This window comes from Macrotis lagotis, chromosome 3 (genome assembly GCF_037893015.1).
Source record: "Macrotis lagotis isolate mMagLag1 chromosome 3, bilby.v1.9.chrom.fasta, whole genome shotgun sequence".
In the NCBI taxonomy this organism is placed as follows: domain Eukaryota; kingdom Metazoa; phylum Chordata; class Mammalia; order Peramelemorphia; family Peramelidae; genus Macrotis; species Macrotis lagotis.
In genome coordinates this window covers 44263456-44287668 of record NC_133660.1, presented here as the reverse complement: position 1 = coordinate 44287668, position 24213 = coordinate 44263456, and the positions used below count along the sequence as shown (strand labels likewise).

Sequence of the window (24213 nt, the reverse complement as noted above, 5' to 3'; positions counted from 1 at the left end):
AATAACTTTGAAAGACTCAAGAACTCTGATCAATTAAATGACCAATCATGACTCCAGAAAACCAGTGATAGGACATGCTAGTATTTCTTACTCCACAGGTGAAGCTAAACGAACAGGGAAGAGGATGAATATCAATTGTGGCTCTAACTCTCCCCCATCCCCCCAAAAAAGAGGAAAGAAGAAAGCAAAGAAGATCATTGGCACATTTTTTTTAATGCAAAAGAGGATCAGAAGGAAATAAGTCGGAAAGCTTTGAAAGTTCCATATTGATTTTATAATATACTTTTAAAAAACCAAGGCTAGAGGCCAGCTAGGTGGCACAGTGCATAAAGAACCGGTTCTTGAATCAGAAGGACCTGAGTTCAAATCCGATCTCAGATACTTAATAATTGCCTAGCTGTATGACCCTGGGCAAGTCACTTAACCCCATTGCCTTAAATAAATAAAATTAAATTTAAAAAAAGGAAAAAACAAGACTAGGGTCAAAAACAAGCTCTACAAAGGTTCAGTCTAATATTTTTCATACTCTATTTTTGTATATGAAAATGTTCACATTATTTGGTTTTTGGAATTAAAAAAACCTAATGCCTCTTAACCTGATTACAAATCATCTGACTCATTTCTGAAAACAATCCTTCTTTTAAAGACTTAGATACTTCTAAATATTATAAATGAACCCTTTTGTCATGGACAACTGAATAAGAAAGGTTAATATATTCTGTTGTGAGAAGCCACTGCAACAAGCATTTGAACCTAACCAGAGAAGGAAGATGCTAACTGGCTAATGTGTTTAATCAGTCAATCAACAAGTATTTATTAAAACATCTACTATGCATCAGATATTATACTATGCAAATACAAAGAAAACGCTCCCTTCCTCAAATCTCCCCCAAAAACCCACCCTCTCTACTCTCAAAAAGCTCACAGCCTAATGGGGAAGAAAATATAAAAACCACTACTGTACAAATAAGTTATACTGAAGATAATCTCAGAGAGAAGACACTAAGGACTGGAAATAGCTTTATGCAGAAGACGGAAACTTTAAATAAAAAAAAAAGAGGAAAATTGTCACATCAAGTTTGGAAATCACTAGCCTATACTAAGTCATGTTATTACACTTATGACCATGCCCCTATGCTCTCTTCTTTCACTGGAATCCCACTACTGTTTTAATAAACTACCCTGCATATTTGCCTTTTTTCCTTGTGCCATCTTTCCACTTTCTTGACACCAGAAACCTAGATCTCTCTGAGAAGATACTCTATCCCTGACAATTTTCTCAATCAATTTACTCCTTTCATGCCCCAGCTCTGACACACAGATTCAGGAGAAGTCATCAAGTTTTTTGCCACTTTCCCTCAAGTCAGTCACTTATCACCCTTACTTACTTTGATATCTAAAAATATCACCCAATCTCAATCCTAGTAGCAATTATCTGTCAGCTCCAAAATAATTTCTCTTCCTTTCTCAAGGTTCAGTACCTGATTCATAATCTTCTAACTCCCCAACCCCTTCCCTTGTACTTGGGAATTTCAACAAATATATTTATAACCTCTTAAATACCCTTCCTTCCTATTCCTAGTTCAACCAATTCAACTTCAATGATCAATACCTTCACTCTGACTCAGTTGTTTGGATATGGTTATACTCTTGATTTCATCATCACCCACAAGACTTTCTACTTCCAAAATCAAAATCTCTGAAAGTCTTCTGACCACAACCTCCTACAAGCAGCTAAGTGGCACAGCTGATGCCATGCTGAGACTGGAATCGGATCTAAGATCAAATCTGACCTTAGACACTTACCGCCTGAGTGATAATGGGCGAGTTGTTCAAATCTTCTGACTCATTCCTCATCTGTAAAATGAGAAGAACCATCTGTCTCAGATGATTATTATAAAATGCTTTAGAAACCTTAAATGTTAGTTACGTTTTACTATCTTTCTGTGTCTTCCTCAATCTGAACCCTTATAAATATACTTTCTGGAAGCTTTTCAAAAGCTCCAGTTACTCCACATCTCTCTGGTTTCCCTGGTCACCATCCTTGCTCTGGCCTCAATTTCCTCAACTCTACATTGTCTTCTACGTGTTAATCCCTTTCCTCTAGCATTTACTATTTATTCTTTTCCAAACCCAATTCTGATTAATTACCACATGGTCCTCTACTATTCTATGGTGCTAAAAGTTTATAGAACTCACAATAATTTTAGTCACAATACAGATTTCAAAAGGACCCTCACTTGTTAGTCTCCGACTACTTACTGCATTTGTTCTAAAATTTCAGTGTTTTGTGTGTGTGTGTGTGTGTGTGTCTTCCACATTCCACACATTTACCAGCTTCAAGAGGATAGGGACTTGTCTTATCTAAACATCCTGTCATTCCCTGACATGTAGCAAAGTGGAAAACAAACTCAGAGCCTACTGAATGAATATGTTCAATTCCTGCCCAAGTGACAAAGTTTTTCTCAAGATTGAAGTTTAGAGCAGGCTCTCCCTTTTTTTGAACTCTGAATTATAAATCCTCTACTGCAAGAACATATAGCCATGGTCCCAAAACAAAAGATTCTTCAAGTGTTTATTGGTTACTTTAAAATATAAAAAAGTCAGGAAAATTTTAAAAGCTAAGTTGTTAAAAGTCTACTGAAGGGGCAGCTGGGTGGCACAGTGGATAGAGCAACGGCCCTGGAGTCAGGTGTACCTGAGTTCAAAACCGACCTCAGACACTTATTACCCCTAGCTGTGTGGCCTTGGGCAAGCCACTTAACCCCATTGCCTTGCAAAAACCTAAAAAAAAAAAAGTCTACTGAAAACCAATTATAGAAGCTAAACATGTATATCAATTAATAAGCACTTAATTAAGTACCTACTACATTCTAGAAACTACAGATATAAATCTAAAGAATGAAACAATCTTTATTCTCAAGGAATATATTCTATCAGTGAATACAAGATGTATATAACATACAAACACAGAATATGTATAGAGAAGAAATACAAAGTGGTTAGAGAAGGAAACTTGCAGTTGCGATATTCAGGAAAAGGCTTCAAAAAGGAAGCATTTGAATTGTGCTTTCTTTCCATTCATTCATTTTCCACCATAGGACTAATTGTCATAAATTTCTAGTTAAAAGATTATTTTTTCATAAAGTAAAATATATTATTAGAGTAGTTATTTAATAGTAAAGTTTTAAAAATCTCATGTCCTTAAACCATAAGTACTGTGAAAGAAAATAAGATATTAACATTTTGTACTTTGTCTGTGTGATTGTGAAATTAGAAACTTCAAGCCTAATATGCTTTTTCATATCCTATTGTGTAAGAAAGCAAACTAACACCAAAGCTTTATTAAAGCCTTAACAAGGAAGTTACTAAATCATAAGAACTAGCCATGTAATATCAGCAGTTTTTTTTTGCATCTTGTGATGCACTTACAGGACCCATAAGACCAACTAAATGATGACCAATTAACAGTAAATAAGAAATAATTAACAAAAAAAAGTATTTTTTCCTAAAAGAAGTACCTTAATGTCTTTAGTACCATAGACTCACAGATCTACTGCTGGGACCTTCTAACTGTCTAATTTTATATATGAGGATACTGAGATCCACAGAGATCAGGTAATACACAAGTAACATCTTTCAAAGGCTCACCTTAAAAAAAAAGCTCTGGTGTTTGAAAAAGATGTTTTACTTCAAAATTCTTGTAAGTATTAGTTCCTTTATAGAATCAAGGAATCTCAAAGCAGGAAAGTACCACAGATGCACTATTCCAACAGAGAATCCCCTTTCTTTGACGAACAGACCAATAGTTTTTCATGATCTACTCCAGTAAGGAAAAGTCCACAATTGTCCAAAGTCAACCAATCATTTCACTTTTAGATCATCCTAGCTGTTTTTAGGAAGTTCTTCCCTAAAGACTAAATCAAGACTAAATTTGCCTTTGCACTGTCTATCACTCATTGCTATTAATTCTGCTCAAGAGGACCAATCAAAATACATCTGATTACTCTTCTATAAGCCAGCTGTCATTATCTCCTCAGTCTTCTCTTATCTATTTTAAACATCACCAGTTCCTCTTCTAAACATTTTCCAATTTTATCAAATTCTTTTTGAAACCATGTAGCACTCAAAACTGAACACAATTCATACCAAATACGGTCTATTTTTTTAACACTGTTAAATGTTTTTAATCTATTTATAAATGGCAAGAGAAGAGGTTCTAACTCCTTCCTTTATCATGTAATTCTTACAGTCTAACTACATTTTGTCCTTTAAAGTGAGGCTTGATTTTCTGACTATATAATGGGTTCCCCAGTCAGTCAAGAAATGACTACAAAAGGATTAAAGAGAAAGCAAAGCACAACTGTTATGGGTCCTTCCAGATCACAAGCAGCCTGCTAGCACATTACAAGAGACATGGTGTAATGAGCACATTGTGGACCTTGGAGTCAAAAAAGAGCTGGGATCAGTTCCTTCCTGGTTTCTGGCTATGTGACCTTGGAAAAGTCACAAGCTTTTTGTGTAGAACAGAAATAATAACAGTTATACCTACAGCATAATGGCAGATTAGATCCAGGGACAGCTCAAGAATCCCTCTTAACATGCTGTATCCTCCCAGGGTTCATTTCTATTTTTGTATTTCCAGGCTACCTCACAGTGCTGCTCTACAGAATTGCAGAACTCAAATCATGAATTTCAACTGAAATTATGGTATGAAAGTTACTGGCTTTGAACCAGAGGTCCCACTACAAATGCACACATCTCCAAAGTGGTCAATGAAAAAAAGGAAGGTCCCACCTATACCACAATATTTACATTAGCATTTTTTATAATCTGACAAGTAGAAACAAAGTGAATGCCCATTGATTGAAAGATGGTTAAATAAGCTTCTGCCCTGAAACTGTCCCCTCCAAAGTTCCAAATGATCTTTTAATAGCCAATCTAATGGCCTTTTCTTAATCTTCATCCTTCTTGACCTTGTAGTATTGATCAGCTGTTTCTCTTACATAGTATATACCTTCTAGGTTTTGTCTTGCTTATTTTTTTCTCTCTCTGTTTTTATGTCACTGATCTCTCCTGGTTTTCCTTTCTGACAGTTTTTTCTTGGTCTTTCAGTGGATCTTTGTAAAAATCATAACCAAGTCACCCCAGGTATCACCCAAGTTTCAGTTCTGAGTCCTCTTCTATATACTATCTTATTCTCATTGGTTCAATTATCAGCTCCCAAAAATTATTAATTAAAACAACTCTGGGCTATCATCTTTGAACCCATAAAACCAGCTAATCTAACAGAAAAAGAAAATGACAAATGAAAAAATGATGAAGGGATTATGGGGAATATGATCAATAATGCAGTGCTGGTGAAGCTGTGAAATAGATCTACCACAGTGGAGAGGAATTTGGAACTAAGCCACAAAAGCTATTAAACCAGGGAGCAATACCAATACTGGGTCTATAGTCCAAAAAGCTTTTTTTTAAAAAAAGGACAAGGGAAAAAACCCATATGTACAAAAATATTTATAGCAGCTCTTTTTATCATAGCAAAGAATTGAAAATTGAAGGGAAGCCCATCAATTGGGGATTCAATGGATAGAGAACCAGGGCTAGAGTCAGGAAGAGTCCTTTTCCTGAGTTTATATCCGACTCAGACACTTACTTGCTGTGAGATGATAAGCAAGTCACTTCACCCTGTTTACCTCAATTTCCTCATCTGCAAATGAGCCGGAGAAGGAAATGGCAAACAACTCCAGAACCTTGACAAGAAAAAACCCTAAATGGGGTCATGAAGAGTCAGACACTACTGAAAAACGACTGAACAACTTATGGTATATGAATGTGCTAGAATATCATTGTGCTATAAGAAATAAGGAGGATGGTTTTAGAAAAAACTGCTAAGATTTATATGAACTAATGAAGTGAGCAGAACCAGGAAAATATTGTACACATTAATAACAACACTGTGAAATGATCAACTGTGATGAACTCAGTTCTTCTCAGGAGTTCAGTAATCAAGGAAAACCTAAAAGGCTTATGATAGAAAAATAACATGCACATCTAGAGAAAAAATTATGGATTCTGAATGTAGACCAATGCATACTATGTTAAAATTTCCAAAAAGTTTTTCTCTCATATATTTTCCCTTTAGTTCTAATTCTTCTTTCACAACATAACTAATATGGTAATCTGTTAAACATGATTGTATATGTAAAACCTATATCAGATTACCTACTGCCATGGGGAGGGGGGAGGGAAGGGAAGGTGACAAAAAAAATTGTAGAGCTCAAAAGCTTACAAGAAGATGAATCTTGAAAATTATCTTTGCATATAAAAAAATAACATTAAAAAAAGATTTGTACGATGAACTCATGCAGAGTAAAGTGAACAGAACTACAACAGTGTTTGTATGCATTAACAGAAATATAATCAACTGTGAAAGACTTGGTAACTTTGAACAATACAATGACCCACCAAAATGCAAAAGACTCATGATGAAAAATGCTATCTTTCTCCATACAGAGAACTCAGTGTAGAATGAAGCATTTCTTTTTTCTTTTTCTTGTCTACTCAAGAATCTGGCTTATATGGAAATATATTTTGCAGGACTTAACATTTTTAAAAGTTTATATTTTTGTGGGAGGAAAATAATTTGAAACAAAATAAACTAAATAATTTTTAAAAAATAAATGTATTGTCATCTATTAGATTTATATATTTGACACAAACCTATCTCCTGAAGTACAGAACCACCTCACCAACCTGCCTTATGGAATTTCAATCTAAATATCATACAGGCATCTCAAACTCCAAAACAGAATTCATCATCTTTCCCCTCCAAAGCTCTCCTCTTCCAGACTTCCTTCCTACTGTCAAGGGCACCACCAGGAGAAAAAGCATAAAGGTAAGGGAAAAAAATCATTTTTAAACATCATGTGTTGACCACTGTACAAAGTGCTTTACAAATATTAACTCATTTGTCAGTCAGGTTCCAAACTTCAAAGTTATTCACCACTCCTCACTTTCATTCATCACATTTATCCAAACTGTTGGCTAATCTTGTCATTTCTACCTTTAAAACATCTCTCTTCTATATCCCCTTTTCTCTACTCACACAGCCACAGACCTCATTACCTGAAGTTTGAAATGTCTTAATAAACTTCTGGTTCATCCTCCTACCTCAGGTCTCTTTCACTATTCCATCCCTTCATCCATTCAGGCGATTTCCCTAAAGTTTAAGTCTTTCTTAAAGTTTATTTCCTCCCTATTCAGTAATCTCCAGTGACTCCCTATTACCTCCAGGATCAAAAAATAAAAAACCTCTATTTGGTAATGAAATCCCTTTTCAACCCAACCATTTCCTATCTTTCTATTATTCTCATATTGTATTCCTTTTCATGTATTCCAAGATCCATTTCTATTGACCAACACACTTTTCCTACACCATAACACTGCACCTTCTCATTTTTTTTGCACTGACTGCATCTTCTACTCTTTGAAGCAACCTCCTTGCTTCCTTTCAGTTCAAATTTATCTTCTGCAGGAAGTCATGCTCAAACGTCAGGCTTTGTTTTCTAACTTCAATACTTAATAACAGTTCTAGCAGAAATCAATCACATAATAAATATTTGTTCACTGACTGAAGGAAAATAGGATTGCATTGTGAGGAATGTTGAATACAGAGAAACTTTGGAAGATTTCTATGAACTGATACAGAGTGAAGTAAGAAGAATCAATAAAACAACACATATTGTTATTAAAACCATGCAAATGAGAAGAAAACATCAACAAAACATAAAACATTTTGGTATTACTAAATGCTGTGAAATCATATTGACCAAAGTAAAAAATGTGTGAGGGAAAGAAATGGTTTTTTCCTACTTTTTTTTAAAATTCTTTCTTTAAGAGATGACTCTCCCTAAGAGGAAAAATTTCTATTAGGAATTTAAGTCATTTTTCAAAAAAATCAAAAAATGTTTTAAAATCAAGTATAAAATGTTCTCCTAGACTCTTAAAGCCCTCTATCATCTGACCATACCTTACCTAAGCAGACAGGGTCATCTTACCTGTAAGTTGAGATGGTATTGCTTTAAAAGATGATGGCAAAGTCCCTTCTACCCAAAAACATTTTCCCTATTCCCAGTTCTTAAAAGTGCCTGGATATACCTGTTTTAGCCCCCACAAAACCTCACATAGACAAGAAAAAAGTTGAAAAAAGGGAAGGGAAGGTGAAAAAAAGGACTAGATATGGAGCCCCAAAACCTGAATTCTAATTCAAGCTTCACTACTTATTATTTGTGTGGTTTTTAAAGCAAGTAACTTAACCTCTGGAGGCCTCAGTTTCCTTATTGGTAAAATGAGGAACTTGGACTAAATGACTCTAAGACAATGTACCAGTACAATTCTGTAACTGCATAACATTTCATGACTTAGATCCATTTCAGTTTCTCAAACTCCTTTGTTCATCTATCCTGAAACACTACTTTTCTATTAATATAATATATAAACATGATCTAATACCTGTCCACCTGACATATCATATTTTTTCTGTAAAATGTAATGTGAAGGATAAGAGCAGATTTCTGTTGCACTTCTCTACAGTCTTCCTAGTTTCTATATCACTTCACTGTCCACCTTCCCTCAAACACTTAGAAAAGGGCTGCTAACCCAACATATTCACTTTTTAAACTGTTGTTAAGGAAAAAATTCATTGCATCCTCAAGAAGACTACTGAGCAATTCTTATGTATGAAACATTAAACAAAGGGAAGTAATTACTTACATGAAAGAAGAAAATGTATTATTCAATTTAGCTTTACTTATTTGCAGATAAGCCAAATCCTTACTTACTAATAAAACTTAGTTTGCTTCATGTAAATTACTGAAAGCACTACCTTATACACATTATTCTTTTTTGCTACATTATAATAATAAATTCAAAAGCAAGAATCAAGGTCCCATTCATCCATAACAGTGCTTTTGCTTCCATCATAATCATGGGATTCAAAACAAATATAATAAACTGAATCAAAGTCTGATGTGTCACAAAGTGTCTGTCATCCAGACTGGCTATCCAATGACCATACAGGATTAACTGCAATATCCTGGAAGGCACTTAGTATGCCATCTCTCCAAAGATGCTCATTGAGACTGTTCTACTGGCCTTGATGTCAGCTGACATCATATCACCTAAACAAATGTGATGCCAAAAAAATCTCTACAATCAAACCAAGCCAACATACATTTATTAAGTCTCACTATGTGTCAACAAGCATTTATTAAAGTGAATAGTGTGAGACAGGCACTTGTATTAATTAGGTCAGGAATTACACTCTTGTGGAGCTCACAGTCCAATGGGGAGATAATATATAAACAACTATATACAAATCGGGTACCTAGAAGATAAATTGGAAATAATTTCCTTGGAGAGGATAAGATTTCAGATAACACTTGAAGAAAATCAGGAAGCAGGAGTAAGGAAGGAGAGAATTCCACGCATAAGAGACACAGAATGAGGAGACAATGTCCGGTACTCACTGAAAAGGAGATCAAAATTGCTAAGCTGAGTAATGAGAAATAAGGTGTAAGAAGACTAGAAAAGCACGAAGAGGCCAGGCTTTAAAAACACAAAGAATTTTATGCTTGATCCTGGTGGCAATAGGAGTCCCCGGAATTTACTGAAAGGGGGACAGGGAGAGGGAAAGGTTTGGCAAAATCAGTTCTATATTTTAGGAAGATGACTTTTACAACTGAAAACAATAGACTAAAAATTGAGAAAAGAATTGAGGCAGGCAAAACAGATCACTACTGCAATTGAACAGGTTTCAGTCTCAAAGATCAGAGGAGGGGAAAGGGGCACACATGCAAGAGATGTTGAGAAGGAAGAAATAACAGGACTAGACAACTAAGTGGAAGTGGTACAGTAGAGAGTGAAGAGTCAAGGATAACACCTACCCTGTAGGGCTGGTTGACTTGGAGAATGAGATTCCCTCAATAATTTTAGTTAAAAAATTAAAAAGAGGGTGGGTTTGGATAGAAAGATAAAGAATTCAGTTTTGGACATATTGAGTTTAAGACATCCATGAGGCACTCAGTTCACATGCCTAATAGCAGAGAGGTAGAAGATCTTCACATGAGAAATTAATAATGTGTTAGCATTTTACAAAGAAGTTCCTTCACAACCCTGCTGAAGACAAAGGATTATTTCCTTATTACAGATGGAAACAGATGCTCAATGATGTTAAGAATTTGCCTACCATCACCCAGCAAATGTGTGTCAGATCTATAGCTTTTATATTCTTTATTCATTATGATACAATTCTTTCCCATATCCCCCCAAATAATAGCAGAAGCACCAAACCATAATGGAAAACAATCATCAGAAAAAGTATTAGAGTTTTCAACTATTTAAATTATACTCAAAAACACAAGCAGAGTAGCAGGAGCAGCAGACCTTTGAGTCTGCAAATCTAGAATTGACTCTGTCAGTCACCAAGCAAATGCGAAGCCTTGGACAATGTCTCTGGACTTCAGTGTCTTAAATTTATAAATTGAGTAATTGGACTGCATAATCTAACATCCCTTTCACAATTTAAAATTCTATAATCTTATAGTGACATCAAGCTACTGATCCACAGGATGCTTTCACATGGAATAAAAAAGTACTGATGCTTTCCAATCTCATCACATTAGACAGGGAGAGTAATGCAGGTTCTTCACATTTTTCTACATACAGAAGTCTAGACTTCCCTACTTTATCATTTTCAAAGATATTTCTGGAAACCATTCCATAGTCCACCCTTAAAAGATAGGGTTAGTGCTCGCTTCAGCAGCACATATACTAAAATTGGAACGATACAGAGAAGATTAGCATGGCCCCTGTGCAAGGATGATACGCAAATTCGTGAAGCGTTCCATATTTTTATTAGTATGTATGGTGCAGAATTTCATTCGGATGAGGTGTGCCATCAGTGTGTGTTAATTTAAAAATATTTAAAAAACAAAAGGATGATGCACAAACTTGCTGCTTAGGACACTGCAGCTTCTAGACCCCAGTTTCTTTTACTGATTTAAAAACAAAAACAAAACAAAACAAAATAAAAATTTGTGCCTAAAAAAAAAACATAGGGTTAGACAACTTTGGAATTATGCAATCTACAAAAAGGACACAAGAATTCATTAGTAATTCCTCTAATGCCTCTAGCCTAGGCAACAGGGGAAGAAAAGGAAGCAGGAAGCAATGAGAACATCACTTTTTTGTTAGTACTGCATGTCCGATGTGACCCCTGAACGTTTCCTCAGCACTTAGTCTGAGTACGGATAAAGTCAAATGCTTGTAAAATAGGGAACTGACTAAAATATTACCCAGATCTGGCTTCAGTCAAATAAATCACCAATTGTGGTATCCGTATCACTGGTAAATACAAACCCAAAGTGTAATAATGCCATAATGCCGATTTTTTTCTCTTCCACTTTATCTCTTTTATGCTCCTATCCCCTTTGTACAAGAACCAATAAGCATTTATGAAGTACCTATGTCCCAAGCTTTATGTTAGATAATATGGATACAAAATCAAAAGCTAATAGTTCTTGCCCTCAGTTGAAAACTTGTATTCCAACAAGGGAAACAATGTTTTTATTTTTGGCTATATACAAAGTAGATACAAAACAGCTGGAACATTGGGAGGAAGGTTCTAGTAAATGGTAGCAACCAGGAAAGGGCTCATGCGAAAGGGGGGGGGACTTAAGTTGTATCCTAAAAGAAAACAAAGATTCCAAGAGAGTTCCAAGTGAGAGTTCGTTTTAGAAATAAGCTGGTGCGACAGCACAAATTGGGGAGATTGAGAATAGCAAAAAGTCAAAAGACCAATATGGAAAAACCACAGAAATCATGGGAGAAAGTAATGTACAACAAGGCAGGAAAAAAAGTAGAAGGTAGTTTTTAGTCTCTTTACGGACCAACTCTCTCTTTTGGGAGCTCTCAGATCTGAACTCCCCAGGTTCATCTCCTTTCCATTCAGCAGCTCAGCTTGGTGTTGACTCCAAGCAACAAGATATCCCCATTCCAGGTAACTGCAAGCTTATTCCCATTCCACCCCCCTAGACTTTCCAGCTTCTTTTATGTCTTTTCTTGCCCCACCAGACTGTAAGTTTCTTGAGAGTATGAACTTTCGCTCTGGTTCTTGCTCTCATATCCCCAATGCTTGCCACAGTACCCAGCACATAATAAATGTCGAATTGAACTGAAATAATTCCTGCAATTATAGTTTCCTTACATATATATATATATATATACATATATATATTTTTATAAGCCCCTCCTTGTTATTTCTGAATAATTCCTTTCATCGACTCATAAATTACATTGAGCTAGGTTAGATCATGGAAATGTAAAAACAAAAATTGAGAACATCACATAGAGAGCAGTGGAAAATTGATACTATTCTACCAGAGTTTAAGTAAATTCAATGTAATTGAAGTAGCTAGAACTGGGAGGGTCAGGAAAGGTTCAAGAACGTTCCTTTGATTGAGCTTCATCTTAGGTAGAGGTAAAGTTACTTGAGGCAGCACCCATTCAAATGCATACAGGAAGAACAGGAAGAGTTGACTATGCAGAAGGTGCCTTAATTCTTCATCTCCCTGCTTGGTACTTGCACTATTTGGACATCCAAGCTAAGTTTGTCCCAGACAGGCTCAGAACTATCACCAGATATTAGCACAAAATAAGTAATATGCCATGGAATTATCAGACATTAAAAATGAGTAAAATGTATTTGTCTTTTGAATCCTTCCTTCCAAATCCCAGCATTTTGTTCTACTCTTCTCTACTCTTACTTTGAGCTCTGTTGAAAAATGTTGCTATATTTTGCCTATGGGGCCAAAAAGAGCTACTGATACATTTGGTTCTTAAAGGTGACCAAACAGTAACTTTAATTTGTTTACCAATCTCACAAATAGTTCTAAGATTAGGCTCATTCAGGAACCCTGAAATTACTTTGAAACAATTTACTTTAAAGGATAACAACTAGTTCATTTGAGGTGGTAATTATTGTGTCATAACAATTCAAATGGTTACTGGTTATTCATCTAGTAAATTTAAATTATAAGCAAAAATATGTGCTTGAGGTGTAATAAAGGTGAACAAGAATAGCTGAAGGCTTTAGGAGCTTAGAAATATCAATCTGAGCAGAGACGAGTATTTTAAGTGTTTTACTCTATCTTCATAATTCCTATTTCAGTCACAAAGATCACAAATATCTGTAAGTTTTTTTTTATTTGAAAGCTTAACTACAAAGCTATCAACATTTTCAAATGAGTTACAAACTGTTAATCATAAGAAAACCTGCTCCAAATCACTGTTATAAGAAAGGCACATCAAAATAATCCTAAAATGGTTTCACCACACACCCCAAAAATTTGGCAAGCATAATAAAAGATGAAAACAGTCAGTGTTGGTTAGAGAAAGGTAATACTTTGTTGATGGAGTCATTAATGAATCCAACTAATCTAGACAATAATTATGCAAAAAAAATGCAAAGAGAAAGAAAAGTAATTATAATGTCCATAACACTTAACCCCACTGATAGAATTCCAAGCTGAGTTTAAAAAACCCTCCCTTTGTGTATTCATAATCATAATTTTAATAGTATTTACACTGCACCAGTTATGTAGCAGTCACTGATCTGCATCCACACAACTTTACAAATATTATGTCATTTGATTCTCACAACAATCCTAGGAGGTAAGAGTTAATATCCCCATTTTACAGTAAAGAAAACTGAGGCAAACAGAGATTAAGTGACTTACATAGGATCATATTTTATCTCAAGGCTTCCTCCCTCCAGGCCCAGGGTTCTAGCCACCTAGCTGCTTTTTGCCTTTGCAAAAGGTCTCATCTATACGAAATATTTATAGCAACACTTTTGGCAAAAGAAAAGAATGGCTTTCTATAGCAATTTACTCTGGAATCTGGCATCATAGCAATTGCCTAATTTGCCTTTTGGAGTTTTGTATCATATTGCCAGTTTGTTATGTAGCAAATCATTTCATTAATGCATCATTTGAAAAATGAAGATGAACTCCAATGTAAACAATAATTTTTTAAATAAACAATTTAAACTTTTCAAGAGCCTATATGCAAAACAAGATGCTCTTTAGAAAAGCTCATTTTAAATGTAATTAAAGAAGCCCGATATCCAAGGTGTATGTTCTGAAAACTACAGAAATCAATGCTAATTTATCTGATTCAAGTGGGATTTGCTAAAAGAAACTCACATAGTAATGTTACAATTATCTGGGAATTCAAGTAACAATAAATCAACATGGCAGACTGTTTTTGTATTACACTTTTCAGGATTCACATATATATATCATCCAGCAATTCCATGGCTAAATTTTCCTCAAAAAAACATTTTTTCCTTCTATCAGAATTAAGTAGTAGTTTGCATTTTCTGAGTATAATCAGGAGTACATGATTACTATCAATCGGTTCTAATAAGACATTAGATAGAAAAGAAGGGGAAAAGGCACTAATGTTGCCATTACAAAAATAAGGTAACATTCACCTAGGCAGTTGGGAATGGGGAATTTGGAATATAAATTGGGTTACTGCTGGTCTCAGAAACCAAAAGTCTGCACAGTCAGACAGTAAGAAAATGTTATTGAGGCAATATTATTTTAAGTATACCTGCCACATAAGATGTTCCAGCATCCATTTATTGTTATCCCCATTCCAAATAGAAATACCAAGCTTTTAAATAAATTTGTCAAACTCACAGGAGAACTCATATAGGAATCTAAATATTACAATTTGTTATCATCACAAATCACTACTTGGAGAAAAAAAATCACAATAGCTAGTGATTCTAAGAATTAGGCAATGAAAAATATAATCAATGGCTCCCTTTCATTTCCAATCTTATTTATGTTATTTACCTTTATATGCTCTTTATTCCAATCACATTTGACCAGCTAGCAGTTCCCCATAAACAACATCTCCACCCCCGTTAAGGAAGTACACTCCCTTCACATTTCTGACTCTTAGAACTCCTCACTTCCTTCCAAACAGAGTTTAGGAGCCAGCTTTCCCCAAATTCCTCCAGTTGACAATGTTCTCCCTCTCTTAAAATTACTTTATATTTACTTATTGGTCCATGAATTGTAACCCCAAGTAGAAGGCAAGTACTACGTATTTGAATAAAGCTAGCTTTGACATTCCTTATTCACCTAAGATTAAACATGTACTAAAAATATCAGGACTCTTTAACTACAATATACCTCACATATAAGGGGCAGATTTCCACAGCGCTACAAATCTAACCTCTTAACCACATCAAAATTCACAAGTGAACCTAGAGAAAATCATGGGAAAGTCAGCTTTATTCTTTCAGCAAAGCAGAATGTTCTGCTGGTAAGAAATTAACCAAAGTATTCTTCACCAATGGTCACTGAAAAATTCAGGAATCTGAAGAAATTCAAGATTCATTGATTAGATCCAAGAGAGAAAAAGAATGGGGGGCAGGGAGAGTCAGTCTACCACCAAAAAGTATCGTACTTCAAATGGTACAGAAAACCAGAAAGTCTAAATCAGCCAATCACAAAGGGAATTCCAGAGAGCATCAACAATAACAACAGTATCTTGTGCAAGACACTTCAAGGTGCTGCATCCAAGTAGGATTCAAAACAAAAAAGAAAAAGGTGACCTCATCACCTGGCTCTGTTTCTCAGGGGTTTTGCTACCTAATAATCCAGTGCTCCTAGGACCCTGCAGTTCTATGAGCACTAAAAGTCAGGAAATGTGCACAGGGTCCAGGAAGTTCCAAATGTAGTTAGCCAAGAAGGGGATGGGTGGTAAGTCAATCAGATAGGAAAATCCACTTGAGCTAAGGCTCTAAGCAGGGGTTCTGGTCTTGCTACCAAATGTGAGTACTAGAACAGAAGAAGAGAAAGGACCCCCAGTTTTTAGAGAACTCAATCAAGGCAAAAAACCTTCAGTGTTTTATGTATACTTGTGATACAGATACACACACACACACACACAAACACACTCAGATAGATAAAATACTCAACTTGTTATACTCTGTAGTCACTTATATGAGGGAATTTCTGAAACCAGCACTGTACTCTAGCCACCAAGAAGATCCAAAAAAGTAAAAGTAAAATCTTATGGACTAATAGAAAGGGAATTGAAAGGAAAAGAACAGTATTTTAAACAGAAGTACAAAATAGAATTCAACTGTTTCCTTAGGTCATCTAGTCCAATGCTTTCATTTTAGAAATGAAGAAATTGTTGAATGGATCTATATTTAAGACAATCAGAAATATGCCCTTTTCCTATTTAATCAGAACTAATTGAAGATGTCAAAATTATGCCTTCCCTAATATTAACTAAAAGACAATCCCAGAATATCCTTTGGGAAAAGAAGCCTACATGGCATGACAAATTAGCTTACAATTTATTCACATGTGAATGATGAGATTACATTAGAAAATGCTATAATTCTTAATCTCATCTTTGGTGATTCCATACTGCCATGAATACTGATATTCCGAAATATTAAAGTTACTGCAACCTGAATATAAATTGACTCACTTGTTTCCTGAGGAAAAAAAATTTAATTAGTGTGCTTCTGAATGTTATTAAGAATTACTACGGGGAAAAAAAGGAGAATTACTATGCTGATAAAACAACAGCATGAAAACAAGAAACTTCTATTTCCTGCTTTAAAAAGTATTTGTAAAGCAGGAATACATTTAGAAAGTAACTAAAGAATGAGAAATAACTTTGCAAACATATTGAAAAGTACAGACATTAGTATTTAAGGAAAAACATGTCACTTAAAAAATTACTTTTAAAAATCTTCAGACTAGTTTTAAAAAAATCAATTTTTCCCAAAAGTCTACCATTATTCCAGTTTTCCTCAGCTACTAAACTGTTGTTATGATATAATAAACTGCCCAAACAAGATTTTACTGAGTGTAGTTTTTCAGTCCTATTTCCCCTTTTAGTTTTTTGCTGACTTAAAAGACACTACCATTCAAAGTTTTATATTATATGCACATAATTACTATCATCTTCTACTTTAAAGCAATTGTGGACCCTATTTGCGAAAAAAGTAACAACTCAAATTTATATGGCATCTCTGTGAGGATCATGGGTTATATAATAATTATGATCTTCATTTTACAGTCACCTCTCCATAGTCACAAACTGGCTAGTATTATTCTGATATTCAAAACTGATATTCAAACCCAGGGCTTCTAAAGAACAACTTCTTTGGGGTGGCTAGGTGGCTTAGTGGATAAAGCACCTGCCCTGGAGTCAGGAGTACCTGAGTTCAAATCCGACCCCAGACACTTAAGAATTACCTAGCTGTGTGGCCTTGGGCAAACCACTTAACCCCATTGCCTTGCAAATACCTAAAAAAAAAAACAAAAAACCATAACTTTTTTGACAGAACTTTTATCATACAACACACAACCACAATGAAAAATCACAATGCCTTAGCTCAGGTAATAGTGAATAAATAAAGAGCTAACATTTATATGGTGCTTAATATGTGTTAGGCACTGTGCAAAGCATTTTTAAAATTGTTTTCTCATTTGGTCCTCAAAGCAGCCCTGGGAGGTAGGAGCTATTATTATCCCCTTTTTACAGAAGTGTTCACTGAGGCAGAATGCAGTTAAGTGACTTTTCCAAGGTCCTATGGCTGTTTAGTATACAAAGATGGACATGAAATCAGATCTATCTCACTTTAGGCTGTTCAATAAAAGGATATAGACATAGAATTTATAATTTTAAGACCATATTACTAAAACCAACAGTAACTACTCTCATGGAAATGATTAAAACACATCAATATCTATTTACATTATTACAAAGTATTTGGACTAGAGATATGAGTATTCCCATTTTTAAAAATTAAATTTATAGGTTACTCTTCTCAATCTAATGTTCTCTTAAAAACTGATTAGAGAATTTAATCCATATAAAACTATACAGCACATAATTATTCTTTAGGAAAAAATTCAACTAAGGCTCACAGCTTAATAATTTATTTCTGTACCAGTCATGTGCCTAGTAAGATGTCAAACTGGCCTTTCCGTTGTCCACACTCTCCAACTCTACCCCCCCCCAACAATGAGGAGTTCCATGCTAGATGTATAGCAATTACAGCTGAATCCACAGGAAAAGAGAAAACCTCAATCAAATGTTCCCTCAATACTCCTCCCCCACAAGCCTCCACACTCCAGGAAGGGCTACATAAACTGATCTTGTATCTAGGACCCATTCGGGATGCCCTCTTTACAAGACATTCTACCCCCTGCACCCCCTCACACTGCCAGAAAAAAGGAACAGGCATTCTGCCCAGTCACATGAGAATAGGAGCAGGGAGGAAATTGCAGCCTTCTGTCTAGATTGGCTCTTGGATTAGAAAATCCCTGGAAAAATATTGTGTGCTCAACAGAGGTTGAGGAGGTGACATGGTTCGACCTGTATCTGAAGATCACTTGGGCATCCTCTGAATAGAGGATAGACTGGACTGAGACCAGTGAGAGGCAGACCTATCAGCAGGCTTCCAGGAGGGGCTGGCAGTGTTTTAAAAAGGAAAAATCAACAGAGGGTAGGAACTGAGAGAGTGAAGAATCAACAATGACACCTAGGTTTTAAGTCTGAGTGACTGGGAGGATGGCAGCAGCATCAACAGCAAAAGGGAAGTTAAGAAGTCAGGTAAATGATCAAAGGGATAACAAAGCAACCTTAATAGGGCAACACCTAAGAAAATGATATATTTATGCCTGATGAAACAGAATTCTATGGAATCAAATGAAACAACAAGAAATTCTATGATACTTCAGAAGAGAAATGAAATACATTAAAAAAATTAAAAATAAATCTTCAATTTATAGTTCTATTCAAAAATTTTAAAAGACTCAAAATATTCAGTCTATTATGGAGAGTTCCTACAAAGAGAGATGAACAAGTTTGGAATACAAAAAAAAAAAATACTGAAGTGGAAGAAAACTTAATAAAAGAGAAAAAAGGCAGTAATATCAAAAGAGTAATTAATTTCTATATAAAACGAAGTCATTGACCTTGAAAACAGGATGCACAAAAACAACTTAAGGATTAAAGCTCTCTCAAGAGAACATATCCAATCAAAAAGTCTAAACAATAATAAACAACAGTCCCAGAACTTCTGAATAAAGAAAGTAAAGTACCAATAACAAGAATCTAAAGTCCAAATGGGGTGGGGGGATAAGTCCTCCACTTCAAACTCCAAGATAATATAGCGCTTAAATTGAACAATTCTGATGACAAACAATAAATTTTATTATTGAAGTCAGAGACTTCAAATATTAAAAAAGAAAATTGGCATTACACAAAATTATTCCACATGTACTTAAAAACACAGAAAGAAATGGAATAATATATTCTAAAAAGGAAAGAAACTTAAACTTCAAGTTTGGTAGACCTCACATAGCCAAGATTAGAAGCATCAATGAAAAAGACATTTGATAAAAGAGAAGTATTAGGGGTATTCTTTTGGGGGGGGGGGGGAAGACAAGTATAATATTTAATCTGCACACACCCCAAATATCAGAAACACAAAAAAGATAAATAAGTATAATTATGAAGGAAAGACATGTATGAAATAATTACCTAAATGAAATGACCTTTAGATGTTATTTATATGAGAAAGTCAGAAAGACAGATAGCGACCTTCAGGGTAAAAACAAAAGAAGATCAATATAAGTTTTTTTAAAAGCACCTAAGGAAATAAAATGGAAAGAGAATCTAAAGAAATGAGAGGTGAAGATAAAGAAAAAACAACACAAAACTCCAAATATATTTAATGTACCATGAACAAAACCCAACAATGTCCCTACAGGTGAATCAAAATATTTTGAGAGTCAAAATTTGAGTGGGAAAGGGTATGAGTGGGAATAAAGAGTAAGGGACAGAGGGAAATGAGTAATGTATCCTTACTAAGTTTATCCTTGCAGAAATCTTCTAAAGCAGAAGAATAAATATGAACTCACAACTTATCTTCTTAGTTACACATAGATAGATGGATGGATGGATGGATGGATCCTGAGACAGGACCTGAAATCTAGTATCCCTGGGTCCAAAGTCAATCCACCAGTCTTCTTCTCTCCACTGTACCAGGCTGTCTAGTATCTAGATTCTCATGAAGTGAAGTCTGATTCAGCAGCTTTATAAAAAGCTGACTCTGACAACTGAAGAGGAGAAGATTCTTTTAACAAAGTTGCAGAAAAACTAAATCACAAAGAAGGCCAAACACAAAAATGTTGAGAGCTGGAAGTTATCTCAAAAATAGCTTTAATTCAAATGCCAAAATCTTACAAACAGAATGGGAAAGAACTTCCACAAGGTCACAAAACTATTATCAGAGTTAGGACTCTCAGAAGCCAGGTCCAAAATCACAGATTTTCTAATGAAACATTTTTCTGCATTCTACCTAGATTCAATAAGCAGTGTTTTAATTTCCCAGCCACCCCCAATTTTTTATTTCTGCCACATCTAATCTGTGAGTGTTATTAAATCTTTCCACAGTCAGTGTTTTTTAAACACTGTTTAACAACAGTGTTTTTAAACACCTAACCTACTAACACTGAATCCTTTAAAAATGGGTACAGACAAGGTTAATTTTATACACGCTATTAAAGGAAGATACTCTGTAACCAAAGTTCTCAAATTGGAATACAAATTGCTAACAGGGAAGAAAAAAATGAAAGGAAAGGAAGGAAGGAGGAAAGGAAGAAAGAAAGAAAATAATAATTTAAATTTTTGTGTGCTCTAAGATTTACAAAGCACTTTACACATACTATCTCAATCTGAACTTCCTAACAATTCAAGCTACCATTTTAAAAGTTATTCCCAATTTATAGATAAGAAACCAAATGCAGAAAGGTTAAATAGTTGTCCAAGGTCATATAGCTAAACTGTGTTAAATGCTATAGAACCACACAGCATTTAGACCCTTGGGAGAAAAGAAGTGGGGTTATACATAGTGGATGAAAGGCTTATCAAACGATACTGAGAATTTTGGCTAGTCAATTAAAAAAAAGCATTTACTGAGTAGCTTCTATGTGCCAAACACTATTTGAGGTTCTAAGGGTACAAATACAAAAGTGGGAGTCTCTGCCCTCAAGGGAAAATAAAACCAATAAAATGAGTAAATACAAAATATGTAAAAAGTATAATCCAAACTAAGAAAGAGAATCAAGAACAATCTTTGAAGGAGATGAACTAAGACTTGAAGGAAGGTGGGATTTCCAAGAGCAGAGATGGAGAAGAGTATTCATGTGTGTATATATATATATATATAGATATAAAATCAAAAGTCTATCAAGTTTATAAAAAGAATTCCCCCTTCATCCTTCACCAACATTGTTAATTAAGCCAAAGTCAAAAGTCCTCCAAAGTCAACCACTGCATACTAAGCCATCACCAGTTACCTTGACATTTTATTTGTCTTGCCACTGGATTCTAGAGGAGAATAAAGTTGAGAACTTTGTGAGGTTCTGCTTCACCTAAATTCAATTCACCCAGGAATCAAGCCATGGTATCACTGGATCTCTTCAGGAAAGAAGGACGAAAAACAATAACAAAGCCAGTCTGACTGGATAGAAAATTGTGTGCCAGGGAGTACCAGGCAATGAGTATGTAAATAATAGTATTCAAAGTCTTTCACAATCTGGCTCCCAAAACAATAGGAATTTGTGTTCAAGGCAACAGGGTAATAGGGATCCACAGAAGCTTCCTGAGTAGAGGAGTTCAGACCAAAGCAAGAAGAACATCAATTTCACAGATGTATACAGTACAGTTTGGAGAGAAAAAGCTTGCTAGGAAACTACTGCAATATTTCAAGCTAATGAGATATTGAACAAGGTTAGTTATGGAGTGAATGGATAAAAGAGGAACAGTTGAGAAAAATGTTGAAGAAAATGAACCAACAGAGCTTTGTAAGCAACTGGATAGAGGGGGAAGGAAAAGAAGGTCAAGAGGAGCTCATAAGTGGGGCGGCTAGGTGGCACCAGCCCTGGAGTCAAGAGTGCCTGGGTTCAAATCCGGTCTCAGACACTTAATAATTACCTAGCTTCGTGGCCTTGGGCAAGCCACTTAACCCCTTGCCTTGCAAAAAAAAAAAAAAAAAGAACAATGGTGACATCTTGGAAAGGCAACAAGAATTTACTGGAAAGAGTCAAGAAGTGGAGATGAAAGCTAGAGAACAAGAAGTTAAAGAGTAAATCTGAGGTAAGAAGCTGGGAGTAATGAGGTTTTCTAGTTTTGCTGTGAAAAGAAGGATCTAGAATATGACAGTTTGAGGGGTTCTTAAGGCTGGAGGAGATAGGAGCATGCTGCAACAAAGGGATCAGTAACTAAAAAGAGACTGTAAATTAGGGATAAAGAAGCAGTGATTGAAGGGGCAAGTCTTCAAAGGTGATAGAAAAGGATTGCAGAATTCCCATATCCTCTGAGCCCAGAGTCCAGAACAAGAGAAGGATAAATAATTTTGAGTTGATTTGACTTATGCAACTCAATGGAAGAAGGACTCTAAAGGAACTCTAATCAAGAATGATCCTGATTGATACCATTAGGACTTGGTAATTATATTTAGAAATAACTCAGCTGAGCAATACTACATTTGTTATTTTAAATTTTTGCTTCACAAATGAAAATTTCATTATAGATAGAAACAGAACTAAAACCAATGATATAAGAAACAGAGTCTAGCTCCACAAAAGGATGACTTTTCTAACAATTAAAATTGTCCATGAATAAAAGAACAGTTTTGTTAAGTTCCCAAGTGTTTAATCACAACCCAGATGACTATCAGTCAGGAATGTTATAAGGGATTCTGGTATTGGCTGGGAAGTTGGACCAGCTGACCTGAAAAACCTTTCCCAAACCTAGAGTTCTAAGAAGATGTGAATGGATTGTTTTTAAGACTGGTTAAAATCAACAACAATCACTGAGATTTTATCAGTTCAATTCTTGATTTAAAAAAAAAATATGTACATTTAGAAGCAATAACCATAAATTATCTAATAGGGAGAGTTCTCAATCCAGAACTATTCCAATAATAATCTTTTCTCTAAAAAGTTTCAAAGAGATAAAGCTGATCCTTGGTCATTTATTCCCTAAGAAACTCAGAGCAAGAGTAAAGGCCTCATTTTCCCTAATTTTTCCTCTCTTTTGACTAATCAAGTCAGGAAGTATTTACACGTAAACACATTGGAGACAGAAAGAAAGGTAAAAACAGTTCCTGTTCTCAAGGAGCTCCCAGTTTAATGGGGGAGAACACATCTAAACAACCTATGTACAAGCCAGATAAATGCAGCATAAATTGGAGATCATCTCAGAGGGAAGGCAATGAGAGAGAAAGCCTTCTAATTACTTCTACTAGAAGAAATTCATTAGTGTTCCTTTCATGGAGCTTTGCAACCATTTCTCAGGAGCCAGAATATCCCGTTTTCTCCTTCCTAACTTACTTCTGCAGAAATGTTCAAAGTTAGAACAACATTTGAAATCTGGACTCAATTTCAACTCAGAGAAATATCACGGCCAGGAAAAGTCATCCACATTGTCACAGAGCTCGAGATAGACCATTACCAAAAGAATCTGGTATGCCGTTTATTCAAAGACAACTATGATATAAAAATAAAAATATCCATCCAGGCCGGTGATTGGCTGGTGGAGAGGTCAAATCCGTACCTAGCCCTCCGAGTCACCTCATGCCACGCTCAAATAAAAAACAGGAAAACGTAGATATGCTAAAGGTATAAATGAGGGATTTTTTGAAGTTTCTGTAGAACTTTAAGTCATGGCTTCCTCTCCAGGAAGGAAGCATTCTGTCATAAATCTGAGCCTCCCTCTAAAGCGGCTTCTGGAGGCAAATGGTCGTGTGTCAGGAGCGAGGGCAAAAGCAGGCGCTGCTGTTTGTGATGCAATGCCAACCTGGGGATGGGCGACGGACCTGACAAGAAGGGGGTACGCCGACTCCCGCGCCCGCTCCCCGGCCCTGGAAGCTGCCCCCAACCCGGCAGGAAGGAGGGGAGCCCGGCGGGGGCCCGGCCGCATCCAGCCCGGGGCGGCGCGGGCCACGGCCACGGCCACGGCAGGGCGGGCGCCCATTGTACTGAGGGGCCGCAGGTGAATGCCCGGGCCGCCCCGCCCGCCGCAGTCCGGCTG

At 35.7% G+C, this 24213-nt stretch overlaps 1 protein-coding gene and 1 non-coding gene across 8 annotated transcripts in view; one reads left to right on the top strand and one right to left on the bottom strand.

Annotated features, from left to right (window-relative positions):
• WDFY3 (WD repeat and FYVE domain containing 3) overlaps positions 1–24213 on the bottom strand; it is a 311818-nt gene that overhangs the window by 287350 nt on the left and 255 nt on the right. For 3 of the 7 annotated variants that reach the window (XM_074228572.1, XM_074228575.1, XM_074228573.1), the window contains exon 1: positions 1807–16773. The exons of 1 other annotated variant lie outside the window; for it this stretch is intronic. In XM_074228572.1, coding sequence (XP_074084673.1) covers positions 1807–1878 — 72 coding nt within the window. In that variant the 5' untranslated portion in view covers positions 1879–16773. Of the gene's footprint in view, positions 1–1806; positions 16774–24213 lie in introns of those variants that run through there. 3 more of the 7 variants (XM_074228574.1, XM_074228577.1, XM_074228576.1) reach the window with 1 other exon arrangement.
• On the top strand, positions 10810–10916 carry LOC141519771 (U6 spliceosomal RNA). The gene has a single exon (XR_012477413.1). It is a non-coding gene; the product is annotated as a U6 spliceosomal RNA (small nuclear RNA).